Source organism: Aphidius gifuensis, linkage group LG3, assembly GCF_014905175.1.
Source record: "Aphidius gifuensis isolate YNYX2018 linkage group LG3, ASM1490517v1, whole genome shotgun sequence".
Lineage (NCBI taxonomy): Eukaryota > Metazoa > Arthropoda > Insecta > Hymenoptera > Braconidae > Aphidius > Aphidius gifuensis.
In genome coordinates this window covers 5,912,677-5,934,566 of record NC_057790.1, presented here as the reverse complement: position 1 = coordinate 5,934,566, position 21,890 = coordinate 5,912,677, and the positions used below count along the sequence as shown (strand labels likewise).

Below are 21,890 nucleotides of genomic sequence, written 5' to 3'. Positions count from 1 at the left end.
CCTATAGAGCCTAAAAAAAAGGATTTCATTATCCTGAGCTCAAAATATTTTTAATATACAATGATCGTTCATAATATTCTTTTTTTTTTTTAAGAGAATGTAAAATTATTAATTGTACATAACAATATGTGCCTAATGAATAAATACAATATGTAATAAAAAATTGTTATTATAAAATGATGAAAAATAAAAATAAAGGCTGAGGTTAAATTGCAATTTAATTTTCTTTTCGAAAACACAAAAATACACAACAAAGGGGAAACGGTGAATTCAGTTCCACCAGATGTGACCAGGTACACATTGTAATGTATATAAACGGTCGGAAAACATTGCCCAGGGCAGGCCCAGGGGGTAACCATGGGGTACCATGGAACTGAATTCACCTAGGACCCAACAAAGATTTCGAAATCCAATGAAGAAAACAAGACCAATTTCAATCGAAATTTTTTTCAATAAATTATTTGTAATTACCACGTGTAGACTACCTCGTGGTTTTTAATTATAAATGACAATTAATAATTAATACAATTTCAGATTTTATTTAAAAAATAAATAATTATATGTTTTTATTTTGAAATTTCTATAACAACAAAAGACATTCAATTAACTTGTTTAAATAAATTAAATAGCTAGCACAATATTTATCAAGTGTTAAAAATTTTAAATATCATTTGTGATTATTAGCGTGTTTTTTTTTTTTTTGATATATCCGGCAAAGTTTTCAACGGTTCCAAACGGTTCTCAACTACTGAATGTTGGAACATCACATCCAGACACACACATGACACATCAACTTGCGGTGATAATAATTTAATTGTTTATAAAATATTATTGTCAATAAATTGACAAAAAATTTGTTGGAAAAATTAAAACAGTTAATTTAGGTAAGTAAATTTATCTATAAAAAACAATATACAAAATAATTTGTTTATTAATAACAATGAATAACCTCAAAATTGATGTGTTTTCTTTTTTTTTTATACAGAGATTAACCGCCAAATATTGAGTTAATTTTTAATATATTTTTACATGAAAATTAGACTATAAAAAAAAAAAAAAAAACAACATGTCAAGTCAAAAAGAAATACAAAATTCTTTAAAAGAAGCACTTTATGAAACATTAAATGGAATATTATCACCACACAGTGAAACAAGACAAGCTGCTGAGCAAAAAATTCAAGCTCTTGAAGTAACAGATGAATTTGGTATACATTTAACTGAATTTGTTGTTGATAGAAATGGTCATTTACCAATACGACAATTATCATCAGTTTTATTAAAACAATATGTTGAAGTACATTGGAATCCAGCAGCTGAAAAATTTCGTTCACCAGAATTAACACATACAACAAAAGAAAAAATTAAAGAATTATTACCACTTGGTCTTCATGAATCAATAAGTAAAGTAAGATCATCAGTTGCATATGCAATATCAGCAATTGCACACTGGGATTGGCCAGAAAATTGGCCAGGTTTATTTGATATTTTAGTTAATTGTTTAAGTGGTCAAAGTGAATTTGCTGTTCATGGAGCAATGAGAGTACTTACTGAATTTACTAGAGATTTAACTGATACACAATTGCCAAATGTTGGTCCAGTTATACTACAAGAAATGTATAGAATATATCAAAGTGATAGCCAATATTCAATAAGAACACGTGGTAGAGCTGTTGAAATATTTACAACAATAACTGGTCTTGTTGCATCAACTGGTATTTATCAAAAAGGTTTTGTTGAACAATATTTACAACCAGTTATTCCAATGTTTTGTGAAAAATTTGTTAAATCATTGGCTGAACCAAATGGACAAACAACTGATACTGGATTAAAAACAGATATTATTAAAGCAATAAATTGTCTTATTTGTAAATTACCAAAATATATAACAAATTATTTACCACAAATATTAGTACCAATTTGGGATATTTTTGTACAAAGTGCAAAACTTTATCAAGAAGAAACAGTTAATGGAAATGATATTATTGATGAAAAACAAGTTGATTCAGATGGTAAATTAATTGATTTTTTAAATTAAAATAATAGTTAACTTAATTATTTTATTGTTACAGGTGAAGTTATAAATTTTAATAATTTAATAATTGCTGTTTTTGAATTTATCACAAGTATCATTGAAAATAAACGTTTTTCAAATCTATTATCAAGTTTTATACAAGAAACAATGTATTATTTAATGATATTTATGCAAATAACTGATGAACAAATTGAATTATGGACAACAAATCCAAGTCAATTTATTGAAGAAGATGATCAAACATTTGCATTTAATGTCAGAATATCAGCACAAGAATTATTGACTGTAAGTTAAATAGAATAATAGATTAAATATAAAAGAACATGATGATGATGATGATGATGATGATGATGATGATGATGATGGTATTTACAGGCTCTTGTTCAACATAATGATGGTTCAGTCAATGCAGTATGTGAAGTGATAACACGACACTTTGAAGCTGCAAATGGATTACGTTCAACAAATGAAAATTCATGGAAACTTTGTGAATCATCAATTCTTGGATTAAGTATCTCCAAGGAATTTGTCATGGCTAAGCTACAATCAGGAAATTTACATTTTGATCTTGTTGGATTTTTAGAACGTGTACTTCTTGGAATTTTCAATGATCCAAGTAAGAAAGAAAAAAACAAACATTTAATAAATTGAATTTCATTAATTTTTTTAATAAATTTATTTGTTGTAGGTGCTCATCCATTTTTATTGGGACGATGTATATGTCTTGTTGGAAGATATGCTGGTCTTGGTAGTCCTGAAATGATGTCAAAATATTTAGAAGCAATTGTAAATGGTTTACAAGAAAATCAACCAATATGTATACGAATAAGTTCAACAAGAGCTGTATATTGGTTTTGTGAAATAGCACAAACATCAAATACTGGAATTGTTAATATTGTTAGATCACATTTACCAGCAATATTTCAAGGTCTTTTTACATTATTAGCAACTCAACCAACAGCTGAAATTTTAACTCTTATACTTGAGGCATATGTTGTTTTAATAGCACTTGATAAAGATTTTACAGCAAGTGTTGAATCAAAAATATGTCCATTAACAATTGCAATATTTATAAAATATCATAGTGATCCAGATATATTATTACTTTGTCATGATATATTTAAAGAGTTAACTGAAAATGAACAATGTATTGAATCATTACAAACTCGAATTATACCAACACTTGTAAGTATGATGTCATTAAATCCGTTGGAAAAAAATCATGAAGATGGTATACGTGCTGTTGCACTTGATGTATTACAAGTATTAGTACAATATTCACCAAGACCACTTAGTCATGTATTAGTTGAAACTGGATTTCCAGCAGCATGTCATTGTATATTAAATTCAGATGATAATAGTACATTACAAAGTGGTGGTGAAGTTATTAGAACTTATTTATCAATTGGTGCACGTCAAGTTATTGATCATCGTGATAATGATGGACGTACTGGTTTACATTTTATATTACAAATTGTTGCACAATTATTAAATCCACAATCAAGTGAATTTACAGCAGCATTTGTTGGACGTTTAGTAACAACACTTATAAGACAAGTTGGTAGTAATTTAGGTGAAAATCTTGATTTATTACTTAAAGCTGTACTTAGTAAAATGCAAAGAACTGAAACACTTACTGTTATGCAAAGTTTATTAATGGTATATGCACATTTAATTAATACTGAATTTGATGCTGTATTAAATTTTTTATCAACAGTACCTGGTCCAACTGGTCAAAGTGCATTAGCATTTGTTCTTGTTGAATGGGTTACAAGACAACATTTATTTTTTGGTAGTTATGATAGAAAAGTAACAACTGTTGCATTAGCTAAAATTCTTGAACATGGTGTTACAAATGATGATTCAAGATTAAATGAAATAACAGTTAATGGTGATCAAATATTTCCAAATAACTCTGGTATACATACAAGAAGTAAAACACAATCACAACCATTTCAATGGACAAATATACCAATACTTGTTAAAATATTTAAATTAATTATTAATGAATTATCAAATGACATTGAAGCACATTGTTCTGGTGAACAAGATGTTGATGATTCTGATGATGATAATGATGATGGTAATAATTTAATTGATACTGGTGATAATGCTGAATTTATTATGAGTATTATTGATGATGAAGAAGAAAAAGAAGATGATGATCCAGATTTAATGCAAGATTCTATATATCATTTAAATTTAAATCATTATTTACGTGATTTTTTAACTAATTTTTCAAGTCATCATTGTTTTCCAGCATTTATACAACATTTAAATGATTCTGAACGTAAAGTACTCAGTAATTTAACTATTAATCAATCATTTTTTCAATAATTAAAAATATTTTCTATTCTAAAAAAATTAATATACTTTTTTTAAACTTTTTTTCCTTGCTTGTTTTATAATTATATATATTATGTATTATTATGTACATTGATATAGGTATATGTTATACATACCAAGATTGACAAAAAACATTATATATAAATATAATAATAATAAAAGAAAAAAAAATAAAAACACCATGTGTATTTGAATAAATAATTAAACAGTTGTTACTGATAATAGACCAATTGATGTCTTACCATTTCCTCCACAATTTATATTATCATCAATTTTATTATGATTTGTTTGATTAATATTAACACTAGTATCTTGACTACTTGATTTACGTGTTGTATCATCATCAACAACAACAACATGATCACAATTTAATACTTCATGTTGTTTTAATTGTTGACGTAGTAATCCTTGATGACGTTGTTTACGTTGACGTGCCTGTTCAAGATGTCTTTTTTTTTCTTCTTTTGTCCAATAACGTCCCAACTAAAATAAAATTTCAAAAATATATTATACATAATCAATGATTAACTCAATAACAATAGTAAGTGTTTTTATTACTTTAATTTCCGAGACAGTGTCATCTTCAGTTGTTTGTCCAGCTCTTTCTTCTGATATTTCAAGTGTTCGATTATCTAATAATCTATTTCTAACTGGTCGTCTAACAATGTATCTTGTACCATCTGGTCTTCTTTTAACTTTCCATTCCATTCTTGGATCACATTTATCCTCAGGCATATTTAATGTATTTGTTTTTCTAACTTGTTGACTACCAATAAAATGATATTGTGTTAAATTTGGTGCTCTAAATTTACCTTTTGATTTATCATTATTATCATCAATTATTTCATCTTTTGTTATATTTTTACGATTTAATGCTTGTGTAAATATTTGTTGTTGTAGCATCATTGTTTGTTCTAAATTATCAACATTTGTATACATAACACTACTACCAATACTTGTTGTATCTTTATCATAATGATTATTATTTATATTATTATTATTCCATGTTGTATTTAAATTTTTATTATTGATTGTATTTAATTGATATTGTGGTTGATGATAATAATATTGATATTGTGATTGTGGACGATGATAACAATTATATTGGCATGTATTTGTTAATTTTTTATTGTCAATAATATGTGAATTATTAAATTGTGGTGCTGATAATGATGCTTGAAGTGATCTAACAATTTGATTTTCAGCAATATCACAATTTGGTGGACGATTATAATTAATTGGTGTTGTTGGTGTATTATTATCTGATGTACATAGTACCAATGTACTACCACGTATATCACGTGAATCTGTTGATTTTTGTAGTTCAAGTACAAGTTGATTATTACTGTGACATGATTCACCAGTATTATAAGCACTTGATGAATCTTTTTCTTCAATTGAACTATTACTTTTTGATGATTTACTACTACGATGTTCATGTTGTGTTGTTGTTGTTGTTGTTGCTGTTGTTAATGTTGATGTTGTTGATGTTTCATTTTTACGTATATTTAATTTACTCTCATATGGTGATGAATAAATTGGCTCATTATCACTTTCTGGTATTGTTTCATAAATATGTTCAGTATCACTTGATGTTTGTAAATTTTTTATTCCATGTAATGTTGATCTTGTTTTTATATTTAACGTTAAATCATCAATTTTTTTAATTGATTCTTTAATTGATTCATTTGTATCTTTATTATTTGATGTATGAGAATTGTGTGATGATGATGATGTTGATGTTGATGATAATAATGAATTATTTATTCCAATATGTGGTGGAACTGGTGGTGGTGGTGATGATGATACTGTTGTTGTTGTTGTCGTTGTTGTTGATGTTGTTGATACACCAGTATCACATTTATTATTATCATTCAATGCAGTATTTTCATATTGACGTTTTTGATGTTGCAATAATAATTCAATCATACTATTTTGATATGCTGGTACATTATCAGGTGAATTTTGTAATGATGATTGATATAAACATCTACTAACAAGTATAACAACTGTATTTTTAGTTTGTGAAAATACACGTTCAGTTTGTTCTTTACTCTCAATATCTTTACCATTAACTTGTAATATTTGATCACCTTCACGTAATCTACCATCACGTGATGCTAAACTATCTTTTAATATTTCTGATATATATACTTCAGCAGTATCAGAATTATTATTATCTTTTTCACATGAATAATTATAACATACAGTTAAACCTAATTTTTCTTGACTTGTACTTTTACGTAATGTAACTTCTTCAAAATAAACATCTTCACGTAATTTAAAATCACGTATATTTGTCATTTCATCATATTCTTCAACTTCAACATCTTCATTATCTTGATCATCATCATAATCATCACCATCTTCAAATACATAATAATTATCAACATAATCATCATTTATTAAACCAACAAGTTCTGTTTGTACACTTGTTGTTGTATAATTTAATAATTTTTTTGGCTCATTGTTATTTAATTTGGTATCAATTTGTTGATTAATACGATTTGATTGTTTACGTAGTACTTGTATTGTTATTGGTTCTTGGGCTGTTTCAAAATAACGTACAGCTTCTTCATGACTAGAATTTGATACATCTCTACCATTTATCTATTTTTCATTAAAAAATAAAATACATATAGCTATATATAAAAATACAATTAAACAATTACCAATGATTTAATAAATGATCATCTTACCGAAATAATTACAAAATCCATGATTAATTAATTCTTTGTATTTTTAATTTATTTATATATATATATTCCACAAAACATGAGTCATAATTTCATGTTAATAAAATAAAAAAATCTACATATGGCGTCCTTGTAGATTATACTCCAGTGAATGTCTTCCTATTATTTATCCTTCAATGTAATGTCAATGCTCCAATTGACATTTTCTAAATTAAAAAAATATATTAAACAAAAAAAATAATCAACACCACTTTAACTGTCATGATTCATCAACAATAATTAATAAAATTAACAAAAAAAAAATATGATTTTTATATTGGAAAAAATAAAATAAAAATAAAAAAACTAGTTGATGAATGCACTAGATGAATGCATTTGACATTACATCTAGTTTGTGTGATGTTTGTACTGTTAATGTACACATACTCTGATTTTTTTTTTTGTTAATACAAACATAAGTACAGATTACTGTTGAATATGTACATATGGTTGTAAAAGGGACAGATGTCAATGTATGTGTGATGAAGATGATGATGACCGAGATGAATAAACTGGAGAGAAAAGAATATATATCAGCAGGGTGTTGGATGATACTGGGGCGTCGTATTGGAGCAAACTGGAGTTTTCTGCTTCAGCTGTCTCATTTTTTTTTTGATTTTTTTTGTATCCCCGCCTTGTGACAACCCTTGTTTGACATCCCAACAAACCCCTCAAGTAATATCACGCGGTAGCCAACAAAAGAGAGACAGATTATCTTCTTGTTTTGCTCTTTTTTTCGAAAGATTTTTTTTTTTTTCGATTACCAAAGAAATCATGACTATTGTTGTTTTTATTTTTTTCTCTAACTCAAACAAGTCTTGGAGCTAGTGATTCACATTACCAGCTGATGGTGCATGATGATGAGTGTCCACTGTCCACGTATTTTTTCGTGGCCATATTTTTTTACTTTAGTAAATATAAATAAAAAGAGACAACCAGGTGATAGAGACTGTTGATCTGTGTGACATAAACAAGTCTTGTTTGTTAACTTGATACAATAATATTACTTAAACTATTGTAAAAGAGTATTTTATATTTTCTTCAAGTGAATATAAATATAAAAAATTAACAATGGTTACAATAAGTGAAGATTTATTCAAAGAATTTGCATTTTGGGGATCAATTTTGGTGATGAAAACATTGGCTATGTCACTTTTAACAGCTCGTCAACGTTTTGCTAAAAATGTAAGTCATCAAAAAATTAATATATATTTACGCATGATAACCGGTTTTAACTTGTGATCAATGATCAAAGATCAAAGTTTAATTTTTTAAATAATATTTTAAATTAAAGGTATTTGCAAATCCAGAAGACAGACAATCTAAAACATCAAAAATAGCTGCTATTGATGAGGATGTTGAAAGAGTAAGAAGAGCACATAGAAATGATTTGGAAAATATTCTTCCTTGGTTTGTCATGACATTGATTTGGTTGACAACTGGACCATCTTACTGGACAGCTATGATTTTGATTAGAGGATTTGTTATTTCTAGAATTGTTCATACATTTGTATATGCTATTTGGGCAAAACAACCACACAGAGCAATTGCATGGTTCATTGGTTATGGAATCACAATTTATCAAGCAATTTCAACTTTAATTTATTATTTTTAATTATCAAACAAATGAACAATAACAATAATTAATATTCAACTAAAATTTTTTGTTTAATTATATTTTTTATAATGAAGATGAATTTATCATTTTCTTCTACTCATTTTTTTAAATATTTTTTTGGGTTGGGTAATAAATTTTGTAGTGAAAAATTCTGTAATAAATAAATTGTTTATTAACAGTTGAAAACATCTTTTTTTATTTTATGCAAGTCATTCAATTATTATTACGTAAATATGAGTTTTAAATTTGATTAGTCATCATTGTTACTTGACTTGTTTTCTTTGACAAATCAAGATATAGTTTAGGCTATACCTAAGTAGTTATTGATATTATGATAGGGTGAATAAAAAGCAAAACACCCACAACACCTTTACAGTCAACCTAGTAGCCTGATTGTATAATATTTCATAACACGCATAACTTGAATGCTCAAAAATATTTAAGTATAAAATTAATTAACGAAAAAACATTTAAATAATGATTTCTATAAATGAAAGCTTGATGAAAGAGTTTGGTTTTTGGGGATCAATATTAATAATAAAAACATTATTCATGTCATTATTAACAGTTAGTCAACGTGCTGTTAGAAAGGTGAGTTTAATTTTCATTATTAACAAAAATAAAATTAATTAATTATATTAATTTAAAGGTTGTTGCAAATCCAGAGGATGTATTAGTATCAGGATTACGTTGTGATGTTGATGAAAATGTTGAAAGAGTAAGAAGAGCACATAGAAATGACATGGAAAATATTTTTCCTTGGTTTATTATAACAGCAATTTGGCTAACAACTGGTCCATGTTCTGTTGTATCACCTTGGTTGATAAGAACATTTGTTATTGCCAGAATATTTCATACAATTTTTTATGCAATGTTGGCTAAACAACCATACAGAGCTATCTTATGGCTAACTGGTTATGGAATAACAATATATGAAGCAACTATGACATTGATTTATTATTGTTATTGATTATTTAAGTAACAATAACAATAGCAATCTTATGTTACAATAAACAATAGCTGATATGGTCATTGAATTATTCCAACTCACTTATATTTATCACTGAAATTTAATTATTAAATTAAGTTAAAGAAAAATTAGTTAAATTAAATTTATTCAATTTTTTAATTCAAATCATTGTTGTCATTCAAAATACAATGTTTTATCAGCAATGATGACATTCAAGAATAATTTAAAAACACATTTACTTTTTTTTTGTTTTTATCTTCAAGTGTAATTTGTGCAAGTCACATGACACTCACAACGACGTAGATTGTTATATAAACAAAGCATTATTATAAGATGATTTATCATTGATCTTAAAGACTACCTTTCAAGCGCCACGCAGTACATTAAATAATTGCAATGGAGCTGGGTGTTGTTGAGTTGTTAATTGGCTTGAGTGTTGTATTAACTTGGTGTTATTTTAAATATTTACGTAATGATTATTGGATTAAATTGGGTATTCCTGGACCAAAACCATTGCCAATTGTTGGAAATTTTTATAAAGCTGCATTTGGAAATATATCATTGATCGAAAATGTAGATGAAGTTTATAATAATTGGAAAAATGAACGTTACTATGGTGTATATTTAGGATTAAATCCAATGTTAATTATCAATGATCCAGAATTAACAAAATTAATTCTTGTTAAAGAATTTAATACATTTCCAAGTCGTGGTATTTATGTACCAGAAAATGATGATTCATTACAGTCAAATATATTTGCACTTGATGGACATAGATGGAAAGTATTACGAACACATTTAACACCATTATTTACAAGTGGAAAATTAAAACATATGGTTGATTTGATACTTGAATGTGCTGATAATTTTGAAAATTTTCTTATTGATGAAGTTAAAAAAAATAATGTCATTGAAATAAGAGAATTTTCAGCTAAATTTACTACTGATGTTATTGGCTCTTGTGTATTTGGAATAAATACAAATTCAATTACAAATGAAGATAGTGAATTTCGTAAAATGGGAAAAAAAATATTTCCAACAGATGGAATAAGTTTTTTTAAAAAAATAATTAGAGAATTTGCACCTGGTATTGGAAGAGTTATTTTAAATATACGTCGTCCAAAATTTTTAGATTTTTTTGTTAATATTATTAGTGAAACAATTGATCATAGAAAAAAAAATAATATTATTCGTGGTGACCTTGTGGATGTACTCAAGGCTATGAAAGATAATAAAAATGAAATTGATATAAGTAGGTGGCATAAATATTTATCACTGATAAATTATCAGTAATTTTTTTAAAATAATTTTTATATTTTTTTCCTTTTAGATTTGAGTGATAATATTTTAGCTGCTCAAGCAGTAGTTTTTTTTGCAGCAGGGTAAATATTAAATTTAATTATAAACAAAAAATAATACAGATAATAAATAATTATTTTTAAATAATTTAATAGATTTAAAACATCATCTACAACACTTTCATTTGCTTCTTGAGAACTTGCACAAGCATTAGATTGTCAAGAAAAACTTAGAGCTGAAATTAAAGAAATTCTTGGTAAATTTGGAGGAAAATTAAGCTATGAAATTATTAATGAAATGAAGTATCTTGATATGGTTATAAAAGGTAAATAATTAAATAATAATTTTTTAATTTTAATACAATTTTAAATGTCGTTTTATTTTTAAGAAACATTGAGAAAAAATTCACCAGTTGGATCACTCGTAAGAGAATCAGTAGCACCATGAAAAATTCCAGGAACTGATATAACATTGCCAAAAAAAACAAAAGTTTTTTTTCCTATACATTCATTTCAACGTGATCCAGAATATTTTAGAAATCCCGATGTATTTGATCCACTGAGATTCAGTGAAGAAAGAAAATCAGAAATTATTCCTGGAACTTATAGTCCATTTGGACATGGACCAAAAAACTGTATTGGTATGTAAATAATATCAGTTATATTATTGAAATTTATTTATTAATTTATTTGTATTTATACAGGTGAAAGATTTGCAAATTATCAAACGAAAATAGGATTAATATCAATTGTAAAAAATTTTATAATTGAACCATCGGAATTTACTAAAAAAACATATGTTATTGATAAAGCATCACTCGTTCTTGCTATGAAAGGAGGTGTTCATCTTAAGCTTGTTCCTTGCAATTAAAAATTTTTGTTTTAAAAAATAGTTAACAATCAGAATTAATGTGTAAAATAAAATATATATGTTTAGAAAATAATATGCACAGAATATAAACATTAAATGTAAATTATGTTTCTTAAATATTCATTGAATTATTATTTACATTTTTTATTTTCAAGTGTACTTGGTAAATAAAGCTAATGAATTTATAAAAGCACTTAAAATGTATTTAATAAATTTATTCTTAATTTTTGCAAATTAAATTAATCAAGCTTTTAAATATTTTTTTATTAATATCAAACAAAAAAATTATAGTAATAATCGTAATGTCTAGTGGTGTCTAGACATGACGAGGAAAAATTAATAAAAAAAAAAAAATTCTGTATTTTATTTAATTGAACAATTAAAGCATGAAATTTAAATAATTATTTTTCAATATTTTTATTATATTTTAATTCTTAGAAATAGTGAGAAAAATAAAAATTTATGCGTCATAGAAAATTACAATTACCAATATTATTTTATCAACGAAATTGTGAGTTTTTTTTTAAAGACGTATAGAAATATTTTATTCATTGAGATTTAATTATAAAAGAAATTGATATCCCGAAAATATTTGCTCAGCAATTTTGTATTAAAAACGTGAAATAATTATTCATCTGAAATAAATCCGAATGATTTGAAGGAAAATAACAGACAAGTTTGTCATTATTTTTTTTATTAAAAAAAAATGATGATATAAGATATGAAAAATAATAATAATACGTTAGTGTTGAATAAAAAGTTAAATTTATCTTTGCAAATATTGATAATTACTTGATTATTATTGCAAGTCATGTTGCATCAGGTATAAGCTACGTATTATATATTTTCATCATTTGCAGTAATTTTAATTCATTGTTATATTCTCTATCAAATAAGGAGGTGATAATAAAAATTGTGCATAGTGTGTAAACGCAAGATAAAATGGAATTTCAAATACAAACATATATCATAGGATTTATTGCAATTATTTTGACAATATATTATTATATAACAAAAAAATTAAATTACTGGAAAAATCTTGGTGTACCTGGTCCAAAACCAGTGCCAATATTTGGTAATTTTACTAAATTGTTTTTGAAAAAATTAACAGTTGGTCAAGTGATTCAAAATATATATACAAAATGGAAACATGAAGCATTTGTTGGAGTTTACAAAGGTCACAGTCCTCAGTTAATAATCAATGATCTTGATTTGATAAAAACAATATTAATCAAAGATTTTGATACATTTAATGGACGTGGAGTTGCTGTAAATGAGGACATTGATCCACTCACTGCAAATATTGTTAATATTGATGGACATCGATGGAAATTTATACGTGCTAAACTAACACCAATATTTACTACTGGAAAATTAAAACACATGATTGAATTGATGGTAGAATGTGCTGATCATTTTGAAATATATTTATCAAATCAATTGAAAAAATCAAACGTCATTGACTGTCGAGAAGTTGCTGCGAAATTTACAACTGATGTCATAGGTTCTTGCGCATTTGGAATAAATATGAATGCATTATCAAATGATGAAAGTGAATTTCGTAAAATTGGTAGAAAATTATTTGAATCAAATTTTTATACCATGGGAAAACGTTTATTAAGAGAAATTACACCGTGGTTGTTTACCTCTTTAAAAATAAGCTTAATGGATTCAAAAATAAGTAAATTTTTCATAAATACGATTAATGAAACAATTGATGTTAGAAAAAATAATAATATTATTAGAAATGATTTAATTGATTTATTTATTAACATTAAAAAAACAGAAAATAATAATGAAATTCAATTTACTGATAGTCTCATGACTGCTCAGGCATTTGTATTTTTTGCTGCAGGTTTGTAAAATTATCTATGTTTTTTAATTATCATTTACATAATTATAAATAATTGTATTTTTAGGTTTTGAGACAAGTAGTACTTTAATTTCAATGTCCTTGTATGAACTTGCTATTGAGCCAAAGGTTCAGGAAAAATTAAGAAGTGAAATTATTGGAACGTTGAAGAATAATGATGGAAAATTAAGTTATGATGTTATTAACAGTATGAAATATCTCGACATGGTAATGCAAGAAACCCTGAGAAAAGATCCACCAGTTTCAACGCTTATTAGGCGAGCTTGTAGATCATATAAAATACCAGAAACAAATACGACAATTGAAAAAGGAACGAACGTTAATATACCAGTTTATGCTATTCATCATGATCCAAGCTATTATCCAAGTCCAGAGAAATTTGATCCTGAACGTTTTACTGATAGTGCCAAGGCCCAGAGACATCCTATGACACTTTTAGCTTTTGGGGATGGTCCTAAAAATTGCATAGGTATTTATTTTCTATCCAGAACCAAAAATTGTATTATTAATTATTTCGAAATATTATTTTTATTTTTAGGACTTCGGTTTGCTGGTTATCAATTTAAACTGGGGATTATTAAAATTTTAAAAAATTATAGAGTCAAACCGTCAAAGTCAACAGTGGTACCATATGAAATTGATAAAGGCTCAGTTATTTTAACTCCGAAAAATGGTATTCATCTTGTCTTTGAGCCTCTTTGATATTATTTTAAAATGCACAATTTTTCTCGAAGAAACAAGTAACTGTACGTCATTAGTATATAGCAATAATTATTATAATAAATATTAATATTACATATAAATTATAAACACTTGAAAAAATTTCTGAATTATAACTTAGAAGTGCACGTTCAATAATTGCATTATCAATTATTGTTTTAGCTATAGCAATAAATGAACAAAAATGTTTGAAACATCGATAAAAAAATTAAAAAAAAAAAATTTGTTAATTGTTTACTTCAAAATATTTCTGATATTTTTTTTCTCACCTGATTATATCAATATGATATGAAACGGTCATTGAATTATTTTAACTCACTTATTTCTATCACTCTGAATTTTAATTATTAAATTAGGTAAAAGAAATATTGGACAAATTTAATTTTCTATAATTATTTTAAGTTGACGAGTTTTTGAAGGCGTAGAAATATTTTATTCATTGGGTTTGATTATAAAAGAAAATAATTACTAGAAAATATCAAGTTTGTGATACATACGAATAATATAAAATCATTCACGGTCATAATTATTGGAATAAATAAATAAATAAGAATAATTTAAAGAAAAATAAAAGACAGGTTTGTGATTATTTTTATTTATTGAATAAAAATGATGATATAAAATGTAAAAGAATAATAATAAAACGTCAGTGTTGAATAAAAAGTTGAATTTATCCTTGTCAACCTTGAAAATTTATTTCATAATTATGCTGTATATAAGATAAATATTTTCATCGTTTGCAGTAATTTACTCATTAGTATATTCTCTATCAAGTGAGGAGGTGCACAATAAAATTGTGCATAGTGTGTAAACGCAAGATAAAATGGAATTTCAAATACAAACATATATTGTAGCACTTATTCTAATTATTTTGACAATATTTTATTTGGTAACAAGAAAATTAAATTATTGGGAAAATCTTGGTGTACCTGGTCCCAAGCCAGTGCCAGTGTTTGGTAATTTTACTAAATTGTTTTTGAAAAAATTAACAGTTGGTCAAGTGATTCAAAATATATATACAAAATGGAAACATGAAGCATTTGTTGGAGTTTACAAAGGTCACAGTCCTCAATTAATAATCAATGATCTTGATTTGATAAAAACAATATTAATCAAAGATTTTGATACATTTAATGGACGTGGAATTGTTATAAATGAGGACATTGATCCACTTTCTGCAAATATTGTTAATATTGATGGACCAAGATGGAAATTCATACGTGCTAAACTAACACCATTATTTACAACTGGAAAATTAAAACAAATGATTGAATTGATGGTGGAATGTGCTGATCATTTTGAAATATATTTATCAAATCAATTGAAAAAATCAAATGTCATTGACTGTCGAGAAGTTGCTGCGAAATTTACAACTGATGTCATAGGTTCTTGCGCATTTGGAATAAATATGAATGCATTATCAAATGATGAAAGTGAATTTCGTAAAGTTGGTAGAAAAGTATTTGAATCTGATTTTTATAAGATGATGAAACGTTTATTAAGAGAAACTTCACCGTGGTTGTTTACCTCTTTAAAAATAAGCTTAATGGATTCAAAAATAAGTAAATTTTTTATGGATACGATTAACGAAACAATTGATGTTAGAAAAAATAATAATATTGTTAGAAATGATTTAATTGATTTATTTATTAATATTAAGAAAACAGAGAATAATAATGAAATTAAATTTACTGATAGTCTAATGACGGCTCAGGCATTTATATTTTTTGTTGGAGGTTTGTAAAATTATTTTATACTATTTAATTATTGTACTTGTATAATTATAAATTATTTATTTATTTATTTTTCAAGGTTTTGAGACTAGTAGTACTACAATTTCAATGTCCTTGTATGAACTTGCTATTGAGCCAAAAGTACAGGAGAAATTAAGAAATGAGATCATTGAAACATTAAAGAATAGTGATGGACAATTAAGTTATGATGTTATTAACAGTATGAAATATCTCGACATGGTAATGCAAGAAACTCTGAGAAAAAATCCACCAGTTTCAACGCTCATTAGGAGAGCTTGTAGATCATATAAAATACCAGAAACAAATACGACAATTGAAAAAGGAACGAACGTTAATATACCAGTTTATGCTATTCATCATGATCCAAGCTATTATCCAAGTCCAGAGAAATTTGATCCTGAACGTTTTACTGATAGTGCCAAGGCCCAGAGACATCCTATGACATTTTTAGCTTTTGGGGATGGTCCTAAAAATTGCATAGGTATTTATTTTCATTTTTCTATTTTTTCACTAACAAAAAATTGTATTATTATTATTTATTATTAATTAATTGTATTATAATTATTTATTTTATTGATTATTATTATATTAATATCAATTTTATTGATTATTTTGAAATATTATTTTTATTTTTAGGACTTCGGTTTGCTGGTTATCAATTCAAGCTGGGTATTATTAAAATTTTAAAAAATTATAGAGTCAAACCATCAAAATCAACAGTGGTACCATATGAAATTGATAAAGGCTCATTTATTTTAACTCCGAAAAATGGTATACATCTTGTTTTTGAGCCACTTTAATTAAGGAATAAAATAACATTGCAAGTACAATATAAAATGTAACTAATAATAAACAAAAAAAAATATTTTAAAAAAGAAAATTAATACGCTTTAATTTATTAATTATCTATCACTCTTTTTTTTTCTAATTTCAAATTATTTTTATATTTATTGATAAATGTTGTTATTAGATTGTAGGCTTGTTTATTTACATTATATCTATTTATTTATAACTGCCTGTCTCTTCTTCTTGCAAATATAGCGAAACAAAAATGAAGTTGGTGCTGAAAGTTTGATTAATTAAAACTCATTTCAATAGACAAATCTTGAAATTAAAAATAGATGAAAAAAAATTGTCATAATAGAAAATAAAAATGCAAAAATATGAGAGTCGTCAAGCAGCGACCTGGTCTGACCGTGAAAGATCATGACTTAACAGGCCTAGAAGACCATAGAGTTTAGAAGACTATAGAAAAGTCTTTGAAAACTCTGGATGGTCTTCTAAAAGATACGGGAGAGTAGCAATTTACTACTATCCCGTGCATGTACGCACCCAATCCCGAAGGAAAGCCGTAGCCACGGTAAGTGCGTAGTAGCTCGTCTCTCTTAGTACAAATTTCACTTGGTTTTTTCATTATATAGAAACGATTTGCGACATCACCACATGTGAGAATGCTTTTTTTTTTGCCATCTGCTAGTCATTTCCATAACTAATTACATATTGGTTTTCTTTTGTTTATTACTGTTTAATTATTATTAAAATTAAATAATATTTTTTTATTGAATATTTTTTAAATTAAAAATTTCTCTTTGGTAATTTAAAATTTAATTTTTGGTAATTGATCGAATCGAAATATTTCGATTGTTCTAAATTTTAAATAATTCAATTTCATATTTCAATTAAATATATAAATTTAAAATATTTTCAAGATAAAAATAAAATAATTTGATAATTTATAATATTTTCAAATAAAAATAATATTCATTTAGTTGAAAATAAAATTTCTACTAATAATTCAGAAAGACAAAATCCATCAATAAATGATAAAAAAATATCAATAACAAGTGGCATGCTATTGGAATTGATATGTCCACATGCAAATAAATTATCACCAAAAACATATAAAGAAAAAGAATTATCTGAAGTTGAAAATTTAAATAACAAAGTGTTCGATATAAGCAAGTGAACAGTTCTCTTGAAAAAAATGCTACAAGCACCAACAGATAAAAACATAAATGAACAATCAAATATATTAATAATATTTATAAATTAATAGCAGCAAATGAAAAAATAACAAATGATAATGGAGCTGATTCTGATAAATTAACAGCCAATTCAGATAATAATGATTATCAAAATAATTACTGGAATGATGAACAACATGAAGATTTAAAAACTGATATTAATGATGAATTAAAAAGTTTATAATAATAATAATAATAATAATAATAATAATAGTTACAATTATGAATTAAATAATAACAAAGATTGGAAAAATTTTTTTCCCAATAATACTACACCAAAAATAAATGATGCTGCTGAAAATAATAATCAAATAAATCTCAATCGTCATGACTAATGAGATGTATAATAATTATTCATCTGGACAATTGAATAACAGCAATAATAATACTACAAATAACAATGGTAATGATTTAATATTGCAATCGCAAAATGATGATAGTGAATTTGATGAATGTTTTATGATTGCTCAATCATTTATACTTTTTGTTGTTACTATGAATATGATTTCAAAGGATGTATTACTTGTTCTATTGCTATATGAAAGAAGGTGTTCATCTTAAGCGCGTTTCTTGTAATTAATAATTTGAGTTTTATTCAATTTTAACTGGCTGAATTAATGTGTAAAATAAAATATATAAATATTCAAAAAATTCACAGAATAAAAATTGTATGTAAATTATGTTTTTAAATATTCATTAAATTATTATTCACATTTTTTATTTTCGAGTACTTAAAATGTATTTGATAAATTTATACTTAACTTTTGCAAAACGTGTTGAATAAAAAGTTTAGTTTGACTTTGCGAATATTGATAATTACTTATCAATGTATAATTGATTATCATTGCAAGTCATATTGCATCAGGTGTAAGCTACGTATTATATATTTTCATCATTTGCAAGTATTTTAGTTCATTGTTATATTCTCTACAAGTGAGTAGGAGCACAATAAAATTGTGCATAGTGTGTAAACGCAAGATAAAATGGAATTTCAAATACAAACATATACCATAGGATTTATTCTAATTATTTTGACAATATTTTATTTGGTAACAAAAAAATTAAATTATTGGGAAAATCTTGGTGTACCTGGTCCTAAGCCAGTACCAGTGTTTGGTAATTTTACTAAATTGTTTTTGAAAAAATTAACAGCTGGTCGGTGATTCAAAATAGCATGAAAATCATAGATGATTGCATTTTCGTTAATTTTTACAAAATTTTCCTGTCACTGTGTTTTTTTCTTAATTTGAAAAAATATTATTAATTATTTTGCTGGTATGACGCAAAACAAGTATTTTGCCTTTCACTGAAATGAATCATTGGGAAAATAGTTTTTTTTATTTTAAAATCATTCTTGAAAAAAAATTTTTTTCGTAATTTTTATTTTTAGATGTAGAATATGAAAAGAAAATCTTGTTCTTTCATGAAATTTTCAAATCTTTTTAGTTTTGAGAAATAATATAGTTTGCTCTTTTTTACTGCTTGAATTGTTATGTGGTTTTTCGAAAACTAAAAAAGAAATTGAAAATTTCATAAGAATAAATTTGCTTTTCGTTTTACATTTAAAAAAAATAAAATTATTTGAAAAGTTTAAAAAATTGAAATTTCAAAAATCAAAAAAATACTTCACAAATTGATTGCCAACTATTGAAGGGCTTAAATAATTGTTTTGCATATGAATCTGTGATAAAAAATTCAGCAAAAAAAAGGCGTTTCTTATGAGATATCATGAAATTCTGACGGTGGCGCCAATAAAAATTGAAGAAAAAAAAAAAATAATGGGTCTTTTTAGGACAATAACATATCAAAATAAAATAAATTGTTGAGGGTTAGCCGCAAACCAAGTGTTTTGGCTAAAATATATATACAAAATGGAAACATGAAGCATTTGTTGAGTTTACAAAGGTCACAGTCCTCAATTAATAATCAATGATCTTGATTTGATAAAAACAATATTAATCAAAGATTTTGATACATTTAATGGACGTGGAATTCTTATAAATGAGGACACTGATCCACTTTCTGCAAATATTGTTAATATTGATGGACCAAGATGGAAATTCATACGTGCTAAATTAACACCATTATTTACGACTAGTAAATTAAAACAAATGATTGAATTGATGGTAGAATGTGCTGATCATTTTGAAATATATTTATCGAATCAATTAAAAAAATCAAACGTCATTGACTGTCGAGAAGTTGCTGCGAAATTTACAACTGATGTCATAGGTTCTTGTGCATTTGGAATAAACATGAATGCCTTATCAAATGATGAAAGTGAATTTCGTAAAATTGGTAGAAAAGTATTTGAATCAAATTTTTATGCGATTATGAAAAGTTTATTAGGAGAAATTTCACCGCAGTTGTTTACACTTTTAAAAATAAGCATAAATGATTCAAAATCAAATAAATTTTTTATAGATACAATTAATGAAACAATTGATATTAGAAAAAAAAATAATATTATTAGAAATGATTTAATTGATTTATTTATCAATATTAAAAAAACAGAGAATAATAATGAAATTGAATTTACTGATAGTCTAATGACTGCTCAGGCATTTGTATTTTTCTTGGGAGGTTTGTAAAATTATTTTATATTATTTAATTGATAATTATTGTACTTGTATAATTATAAATTATTTGTTTATATTTACTTTTCAAGGTTTTGAGACAAGTAGCACTTTAATTTCAATGTCACTCTATGAACTTGCTTTTGAGCCAAAAGTACAGGAGAAATTAAGAAATGAGATCATTGAAACATTGAAGAATAATGATGGACAATTGAGTTATGATGTTATTAACAGTATGAAATATCTCGATATGGTAATGCAAGAAACTCTGAGAAAAGATCCACCGATTTTAACGCTCATTAGGAGAGCTTGTAGATCATATAAAATACCAGAAACAATTACGACAATTGAAAAAGGAACAACCGTTAATATACCAGTTTATGCTATTCATCATGATCCAAGCTTTTATCCAAGCCCAGAGAAATTTGATCCTGAACGTTTTACTGATAGTGCCAAGGCCCAGAGACATCCTATGACATTTTTGGCTTTTGGGGATGGTCCTAAAAATTGCATAGGTATTTATTTTTATTTCTTTATTTTTTCAATAACCAAAAAATTGTATTATTAATTATTTCGAAATATTATTTTTATTTTTAGGACTTCGGTTTGCTGGTTACCAATTTAAACTGGGGATTATTAAAATTTTAAAAAATTACAGAGTCAAACCGTCAAAGTCAACAGTGGTACCATATGAAATTGATAAAGGCTCATTTATTTTAACTCCAAAAAATGGTATTCATCTTGTTTTCGAGCCACTTCAATCTAAGATTAAAATAAATTGCTAGTATAATAGAATGTAACTAAATAAACAAATAAAAATATTTTAAAAAGAAAATTAATACGCTCTAATTTATTAATTATCTATCACTCTTTTTTTTTTCTAATTTCAAATTATTTATATATATATTTATTGATAAATGTTGTTATTAGATTGTAGGCTTGTTTGTTTACATTATCTATTTATTTATAACTGCCTGTCTCTTCCTCTTGCAAATATAGCGAAACAAAAATGAAGTTGGTGCTGAAAGTTTGATTAATTAAAACTCATTTCAATAGACAAATCTTGAAATTAA

General features: G+C 25.7%; 7 protein-coding genes across 8 annotated transcripts; 6 read left to right on the top strand and 1 right to left on the bottom strand.

Annotated features, from left to right (window-relative positions):
• Nucleotides 1-746: 746 nt before the first annotated feature.
• LOC122851682 (importin-9) lies at nucleotides 747-4,555 on the top strand. The gene is made up of 5 exons (XM_044151055.1): nucleotides 747-884; nucleotides 986-2,009; nucleotides 2,070-2,317; nucleotides 2,408-2,648; nucleotides 2,721-4,555. Exons 2-5 carry the CDS (start codon nucleotides 1,067-1,069, stop codon nucleotides 4,367-4,369), a joined length of 3,081 nt encoding a protein of 1,026 aa, XP_044006990.1. The 5' UTR covers nucleotides 747-884; nucleotides 986-1,066; the 3' UTR covers nucleotides 4,370-4,555.
• Nucleotides 4,406-7,889, bottom strand: LOC122851683 (slo-interacting protein 1). Of its 2 annotated transcripts, XM_044151057.1 has the most exons (4): nucleotides 7,501-7,889; nucleotides 7,078-7,280; nucleotides 4,937-6,988; nucleotides 4,406-4,861 (listed from the first exon to the last, which is right to left on the bottom strand). In XM_044151057.1, exons 2-4 carry the CDS (start codon nucleotides 7,096-7,098, stop codon nucleotides 4,580-4,582), a joined length of 2,355 nt encoding a protein of 784 aa, XP_044006992.1. In that variant the 5' UTR covers nucleotides 7,099-7,280; nucleotides 7,501-7,889; the 3' UTR covers nucleotides 4,406-4,579. The 2 variants fall into 2 exon arrangements, with proteins under 2 accessions (XP_044006992.1, XP_044006991.1); XM_044151056.1 differs by having other exon boundaries at nucleotides 7,078-7,889.
• Nucleotides 7,890-8,023: 134 nt separating this feature from the next.
• LOC122851714 (microsomal glutathione S-transferase 1-like) lies at nucleotides 8,024-8,921 on the top strand. The gene is made up of 2 exons (XM_044151129.1): nucleotides 8,024-8,298; nucleotides 8,408-8,921. Exons 1-2 carry the CDS (start codon nucleotides 8,185-8,187, stop codon nucleotides 8,726-8,728), a joined length of 435 nt encoding a protein of 144 aa, XP_044007064.1. The 5' UTR covers nucleotides 8,024-8,184; the 3' UTR covers nucleotides 8,729-8,921.
• Nucleotides 8,922-8,952: 31 nt separating this feature from the next.
• LOC122851717 (microsomal glutathione S-transferase 1-like) lies at nucleotides 8,953-9,832 on the top strand. Its single transcript, XM_044151132.1, has 2 exons — nucleotides 8,953-9,322; nucleotides 9,381-9,832. The coding sequence occupies exons 1-2, from the start codon at nucleotides 9,209-9,211 to the stop codon at nucleotides 9,699-9,701; spliced, it is 435 nt and encodes a 144-aa protein (XP_044007067.1). The 5' UTR covers nucleotides 8,953-9,208; the 3' UTR covers nucleotides 9,702-9,832.
• Nucleotides 9,833-10,097: 265 nt separating this feature from the next.
• Nucleotides 10,098-11,870, top strand: LOC122853556 (cytochrome P450 6j1-like). The gene is made up of 5 exons (XM_044154057.1): nucleotides 10,098-10,518; nucleotides 10,594-10,713; nucleotides 11,197-11,325; nucleotides 11,491-11,640; nucleotides 11,704-11,870. Exons 1-5 carry the CDS (start codon nucleotides 10,098-10,100, stop codon nucleotides 11,868-11,870), a joined length of 987 nt encoding a protein of 328 aa, XP_044009992.1.
• On the top strand, nucleotides 11,148-17,097 carry LOC122853555 (probable cytochrome P450 6a14). The gene is made up of 8 exons (XM_044154056.1): nucleotides 11,148-11,325; nucleotides 11,389-11,640; nucleotides 11,704-13,725; nucleotides 13,790-14,212; nucleotides 14,282-14,441; nucleotides 15,361-16,199; nucleotides 16,276-16,698; nucleotides 16,854-17,097. The coding sequence occupies exons 3-8, from the start codon at nucleotides 12,813-12,815 to the stop codon at nucleotides 17,015-17,017; spliced, it is 2,922 nt and encodes a 973-aa protein (XP_044009991.1). The 5' UTR covers nucleotides 11,148-11,325; nucleotides 11,389-11,640; nucleotides 11,704-12,812; the 3' UTR covers nucleotides 17,018-17,097.
• A 2,093-nt stretch (nucleotides 17,098-19,190) lies between these two features.
• LOC122853554 (probable cytochrome P450 6a14) lies at nucleotides 19,191-21,646 on the top strand. The gene is made up of 5 exons (XM_044154054.1): nucleotides 19,191-19,396; nucleotides 20,138-20,598; nucleotides 20,683-20,824; nucleotides 20,910-21,332; nucleotides 21,415-21,646. The coding sequence occupies exons 1-5, from the start codon at nucleotides 19,225-19,227 to the stop codon at nucleotides 21,600-21,602; spliced, it is 1,386 nt and encodes a 461-aa protein (XP_044009989.1). The 5' UTR covers nucleotides 19,191-19,224; the 3' UTR covers nucleotides 21,603-21,646.
• The last annotated feature ends 244 nt before the right edge of the window (nucleotides 21,647-21,890 follow it).

Excerpts from the sequence above, each read along its gene's own strand:
- LOC122851682 (XM_044151055.1), top strand. The coding sequence starts at position 1,067 with ATGTCAAGTCAAAAAGAAATACAAAATTCTTTAAAAGAAGCACTTTAT. Across the intron at positions 2,010-2,069 it reads AAAACAAGTTGATTCAGATG|GTGAAGTTATAAATTTTAAT; the intron begins GTAAATTAATTG and ends TTATTGTTACAG. Across the intron at positions 2,318-2,407 it reads CAGCACAAGAATTATTGACT|GCTCTTGTTCAACATAATGA; the intron begins GTAAGTTAAATA and ends TGGTATTTACAG.
- LOC122851683 (XM_044151056.1), bottom strand. The coding sequence starts at position 7,098 with ATGGATTTTGTAATTATTTCG. Across the intron at positions 6,989-7,077 it reads TGGATTTTGTAATTATTTCG|ATAAATGGTAGAGATGTATC; the intron begins GTAAGATGATCA and ends AATGAAAAATAG. Across the intron at positions 4,862-4,936 it reads ACACTGTCTCGGAAATTAAA|TTGGGACGTTATTGGACAAA; the intron begins GTAATAAAAACA and ends ATTTTATTTTAG.
- LOC122851714 (XM_044151129.1), top strand. The coding sequence starts at position 8,185 with ATGGTTACAATAAGTGAAGATTTATTCAAAGAATTTGCATTTTGGGGA. Across the intron at positions 8,299-8,407 it reads GTCAACGTTTTGCTAAAAAT|GTATTTGCAAATCCAGAAGA; the intron begins GTAAGTCATCAA and ends TTTAAATTAAAG.
- LOC122851717 (XM_044151132.1), top strand. The coding sequence starts at position 9,209 with ATGATTTCTATAAATGAAAGCTTGATGAAAGAGTTTGGTTTTTGGGGA. Across the intron at positions 9,323-9,380 it reads GTCAACGTGCTGTTAGAAAG|GTTGTTGCAAATCCAGAGGA; the intron begins GTGAGTTTAATT and ends ATTAATTTAAAG.
- LOC122853556 (XM_044154057.1), top strand. The coding sequence starts at position 10,098 with ATGGAGCTGGGTGTTGTTGAGTTGTTAATTGGCTTGAGTGTTGTATTA. Across the intron at positions 10,714-11,196 it reads AAATGAAGATAGTGAATTTC|AACTTGCACAAGCATTAGAT; the intron begins GTAAAATGGGAA and ends TTGCTTCTTGAG. Across the intron at positions 11,641-11,703 it reads TGGACCAAAAAACTGTATTG|GTGAAAGATTTGCAAATTAT; the intron begins GTATGTAAATAA and ends GTATTTATACAG.
- LOC122853555 (XM_044154056.1), top strand. The coding sequence starts at position 12,813 with ATGGAATTTCAAATACAAACATATATCATAGGATTTATTGCAATTATT. Across the intron at positions 13,726-13,789 it reads ATTTGTATTTTTTGCTGCAG|GTTTTGAGACAAGTAGTACT; the intron begins GTTTGTAAAATT and ends TTGTATTTTTAG. Across the intron at positions 14,213-14,281 it reads TGGTCCTAAAAATTGCATAG|GACTTCGGTTTGCTGGTTAT; the intron begins GTATTTATTTTC and ends TTTTATTTTTAG.
- LOC122853554 (XM_044154054.1), top strand. The coding sequence starts at position 19,225 with ATGGAATTTCAAATACAAACATATACCATAGGATTTATTCTAATTATT. Across the intron at positions 19,397-20,137 it reads TTTGAAAAAATTAACAGCTG|TTTACAAAGGTCACAGTCCT; the intron begins GTCGGTGATTCA and ends GCATTTGTTGAG. Across the intron at positions 20,599-20,682 it reads AAAGTTTATTAGGAGAAATT|ATTGATATTAGAAAAAAAAA; the intron begins TCACCGCAGTTG and ends ATTAATGAAACA.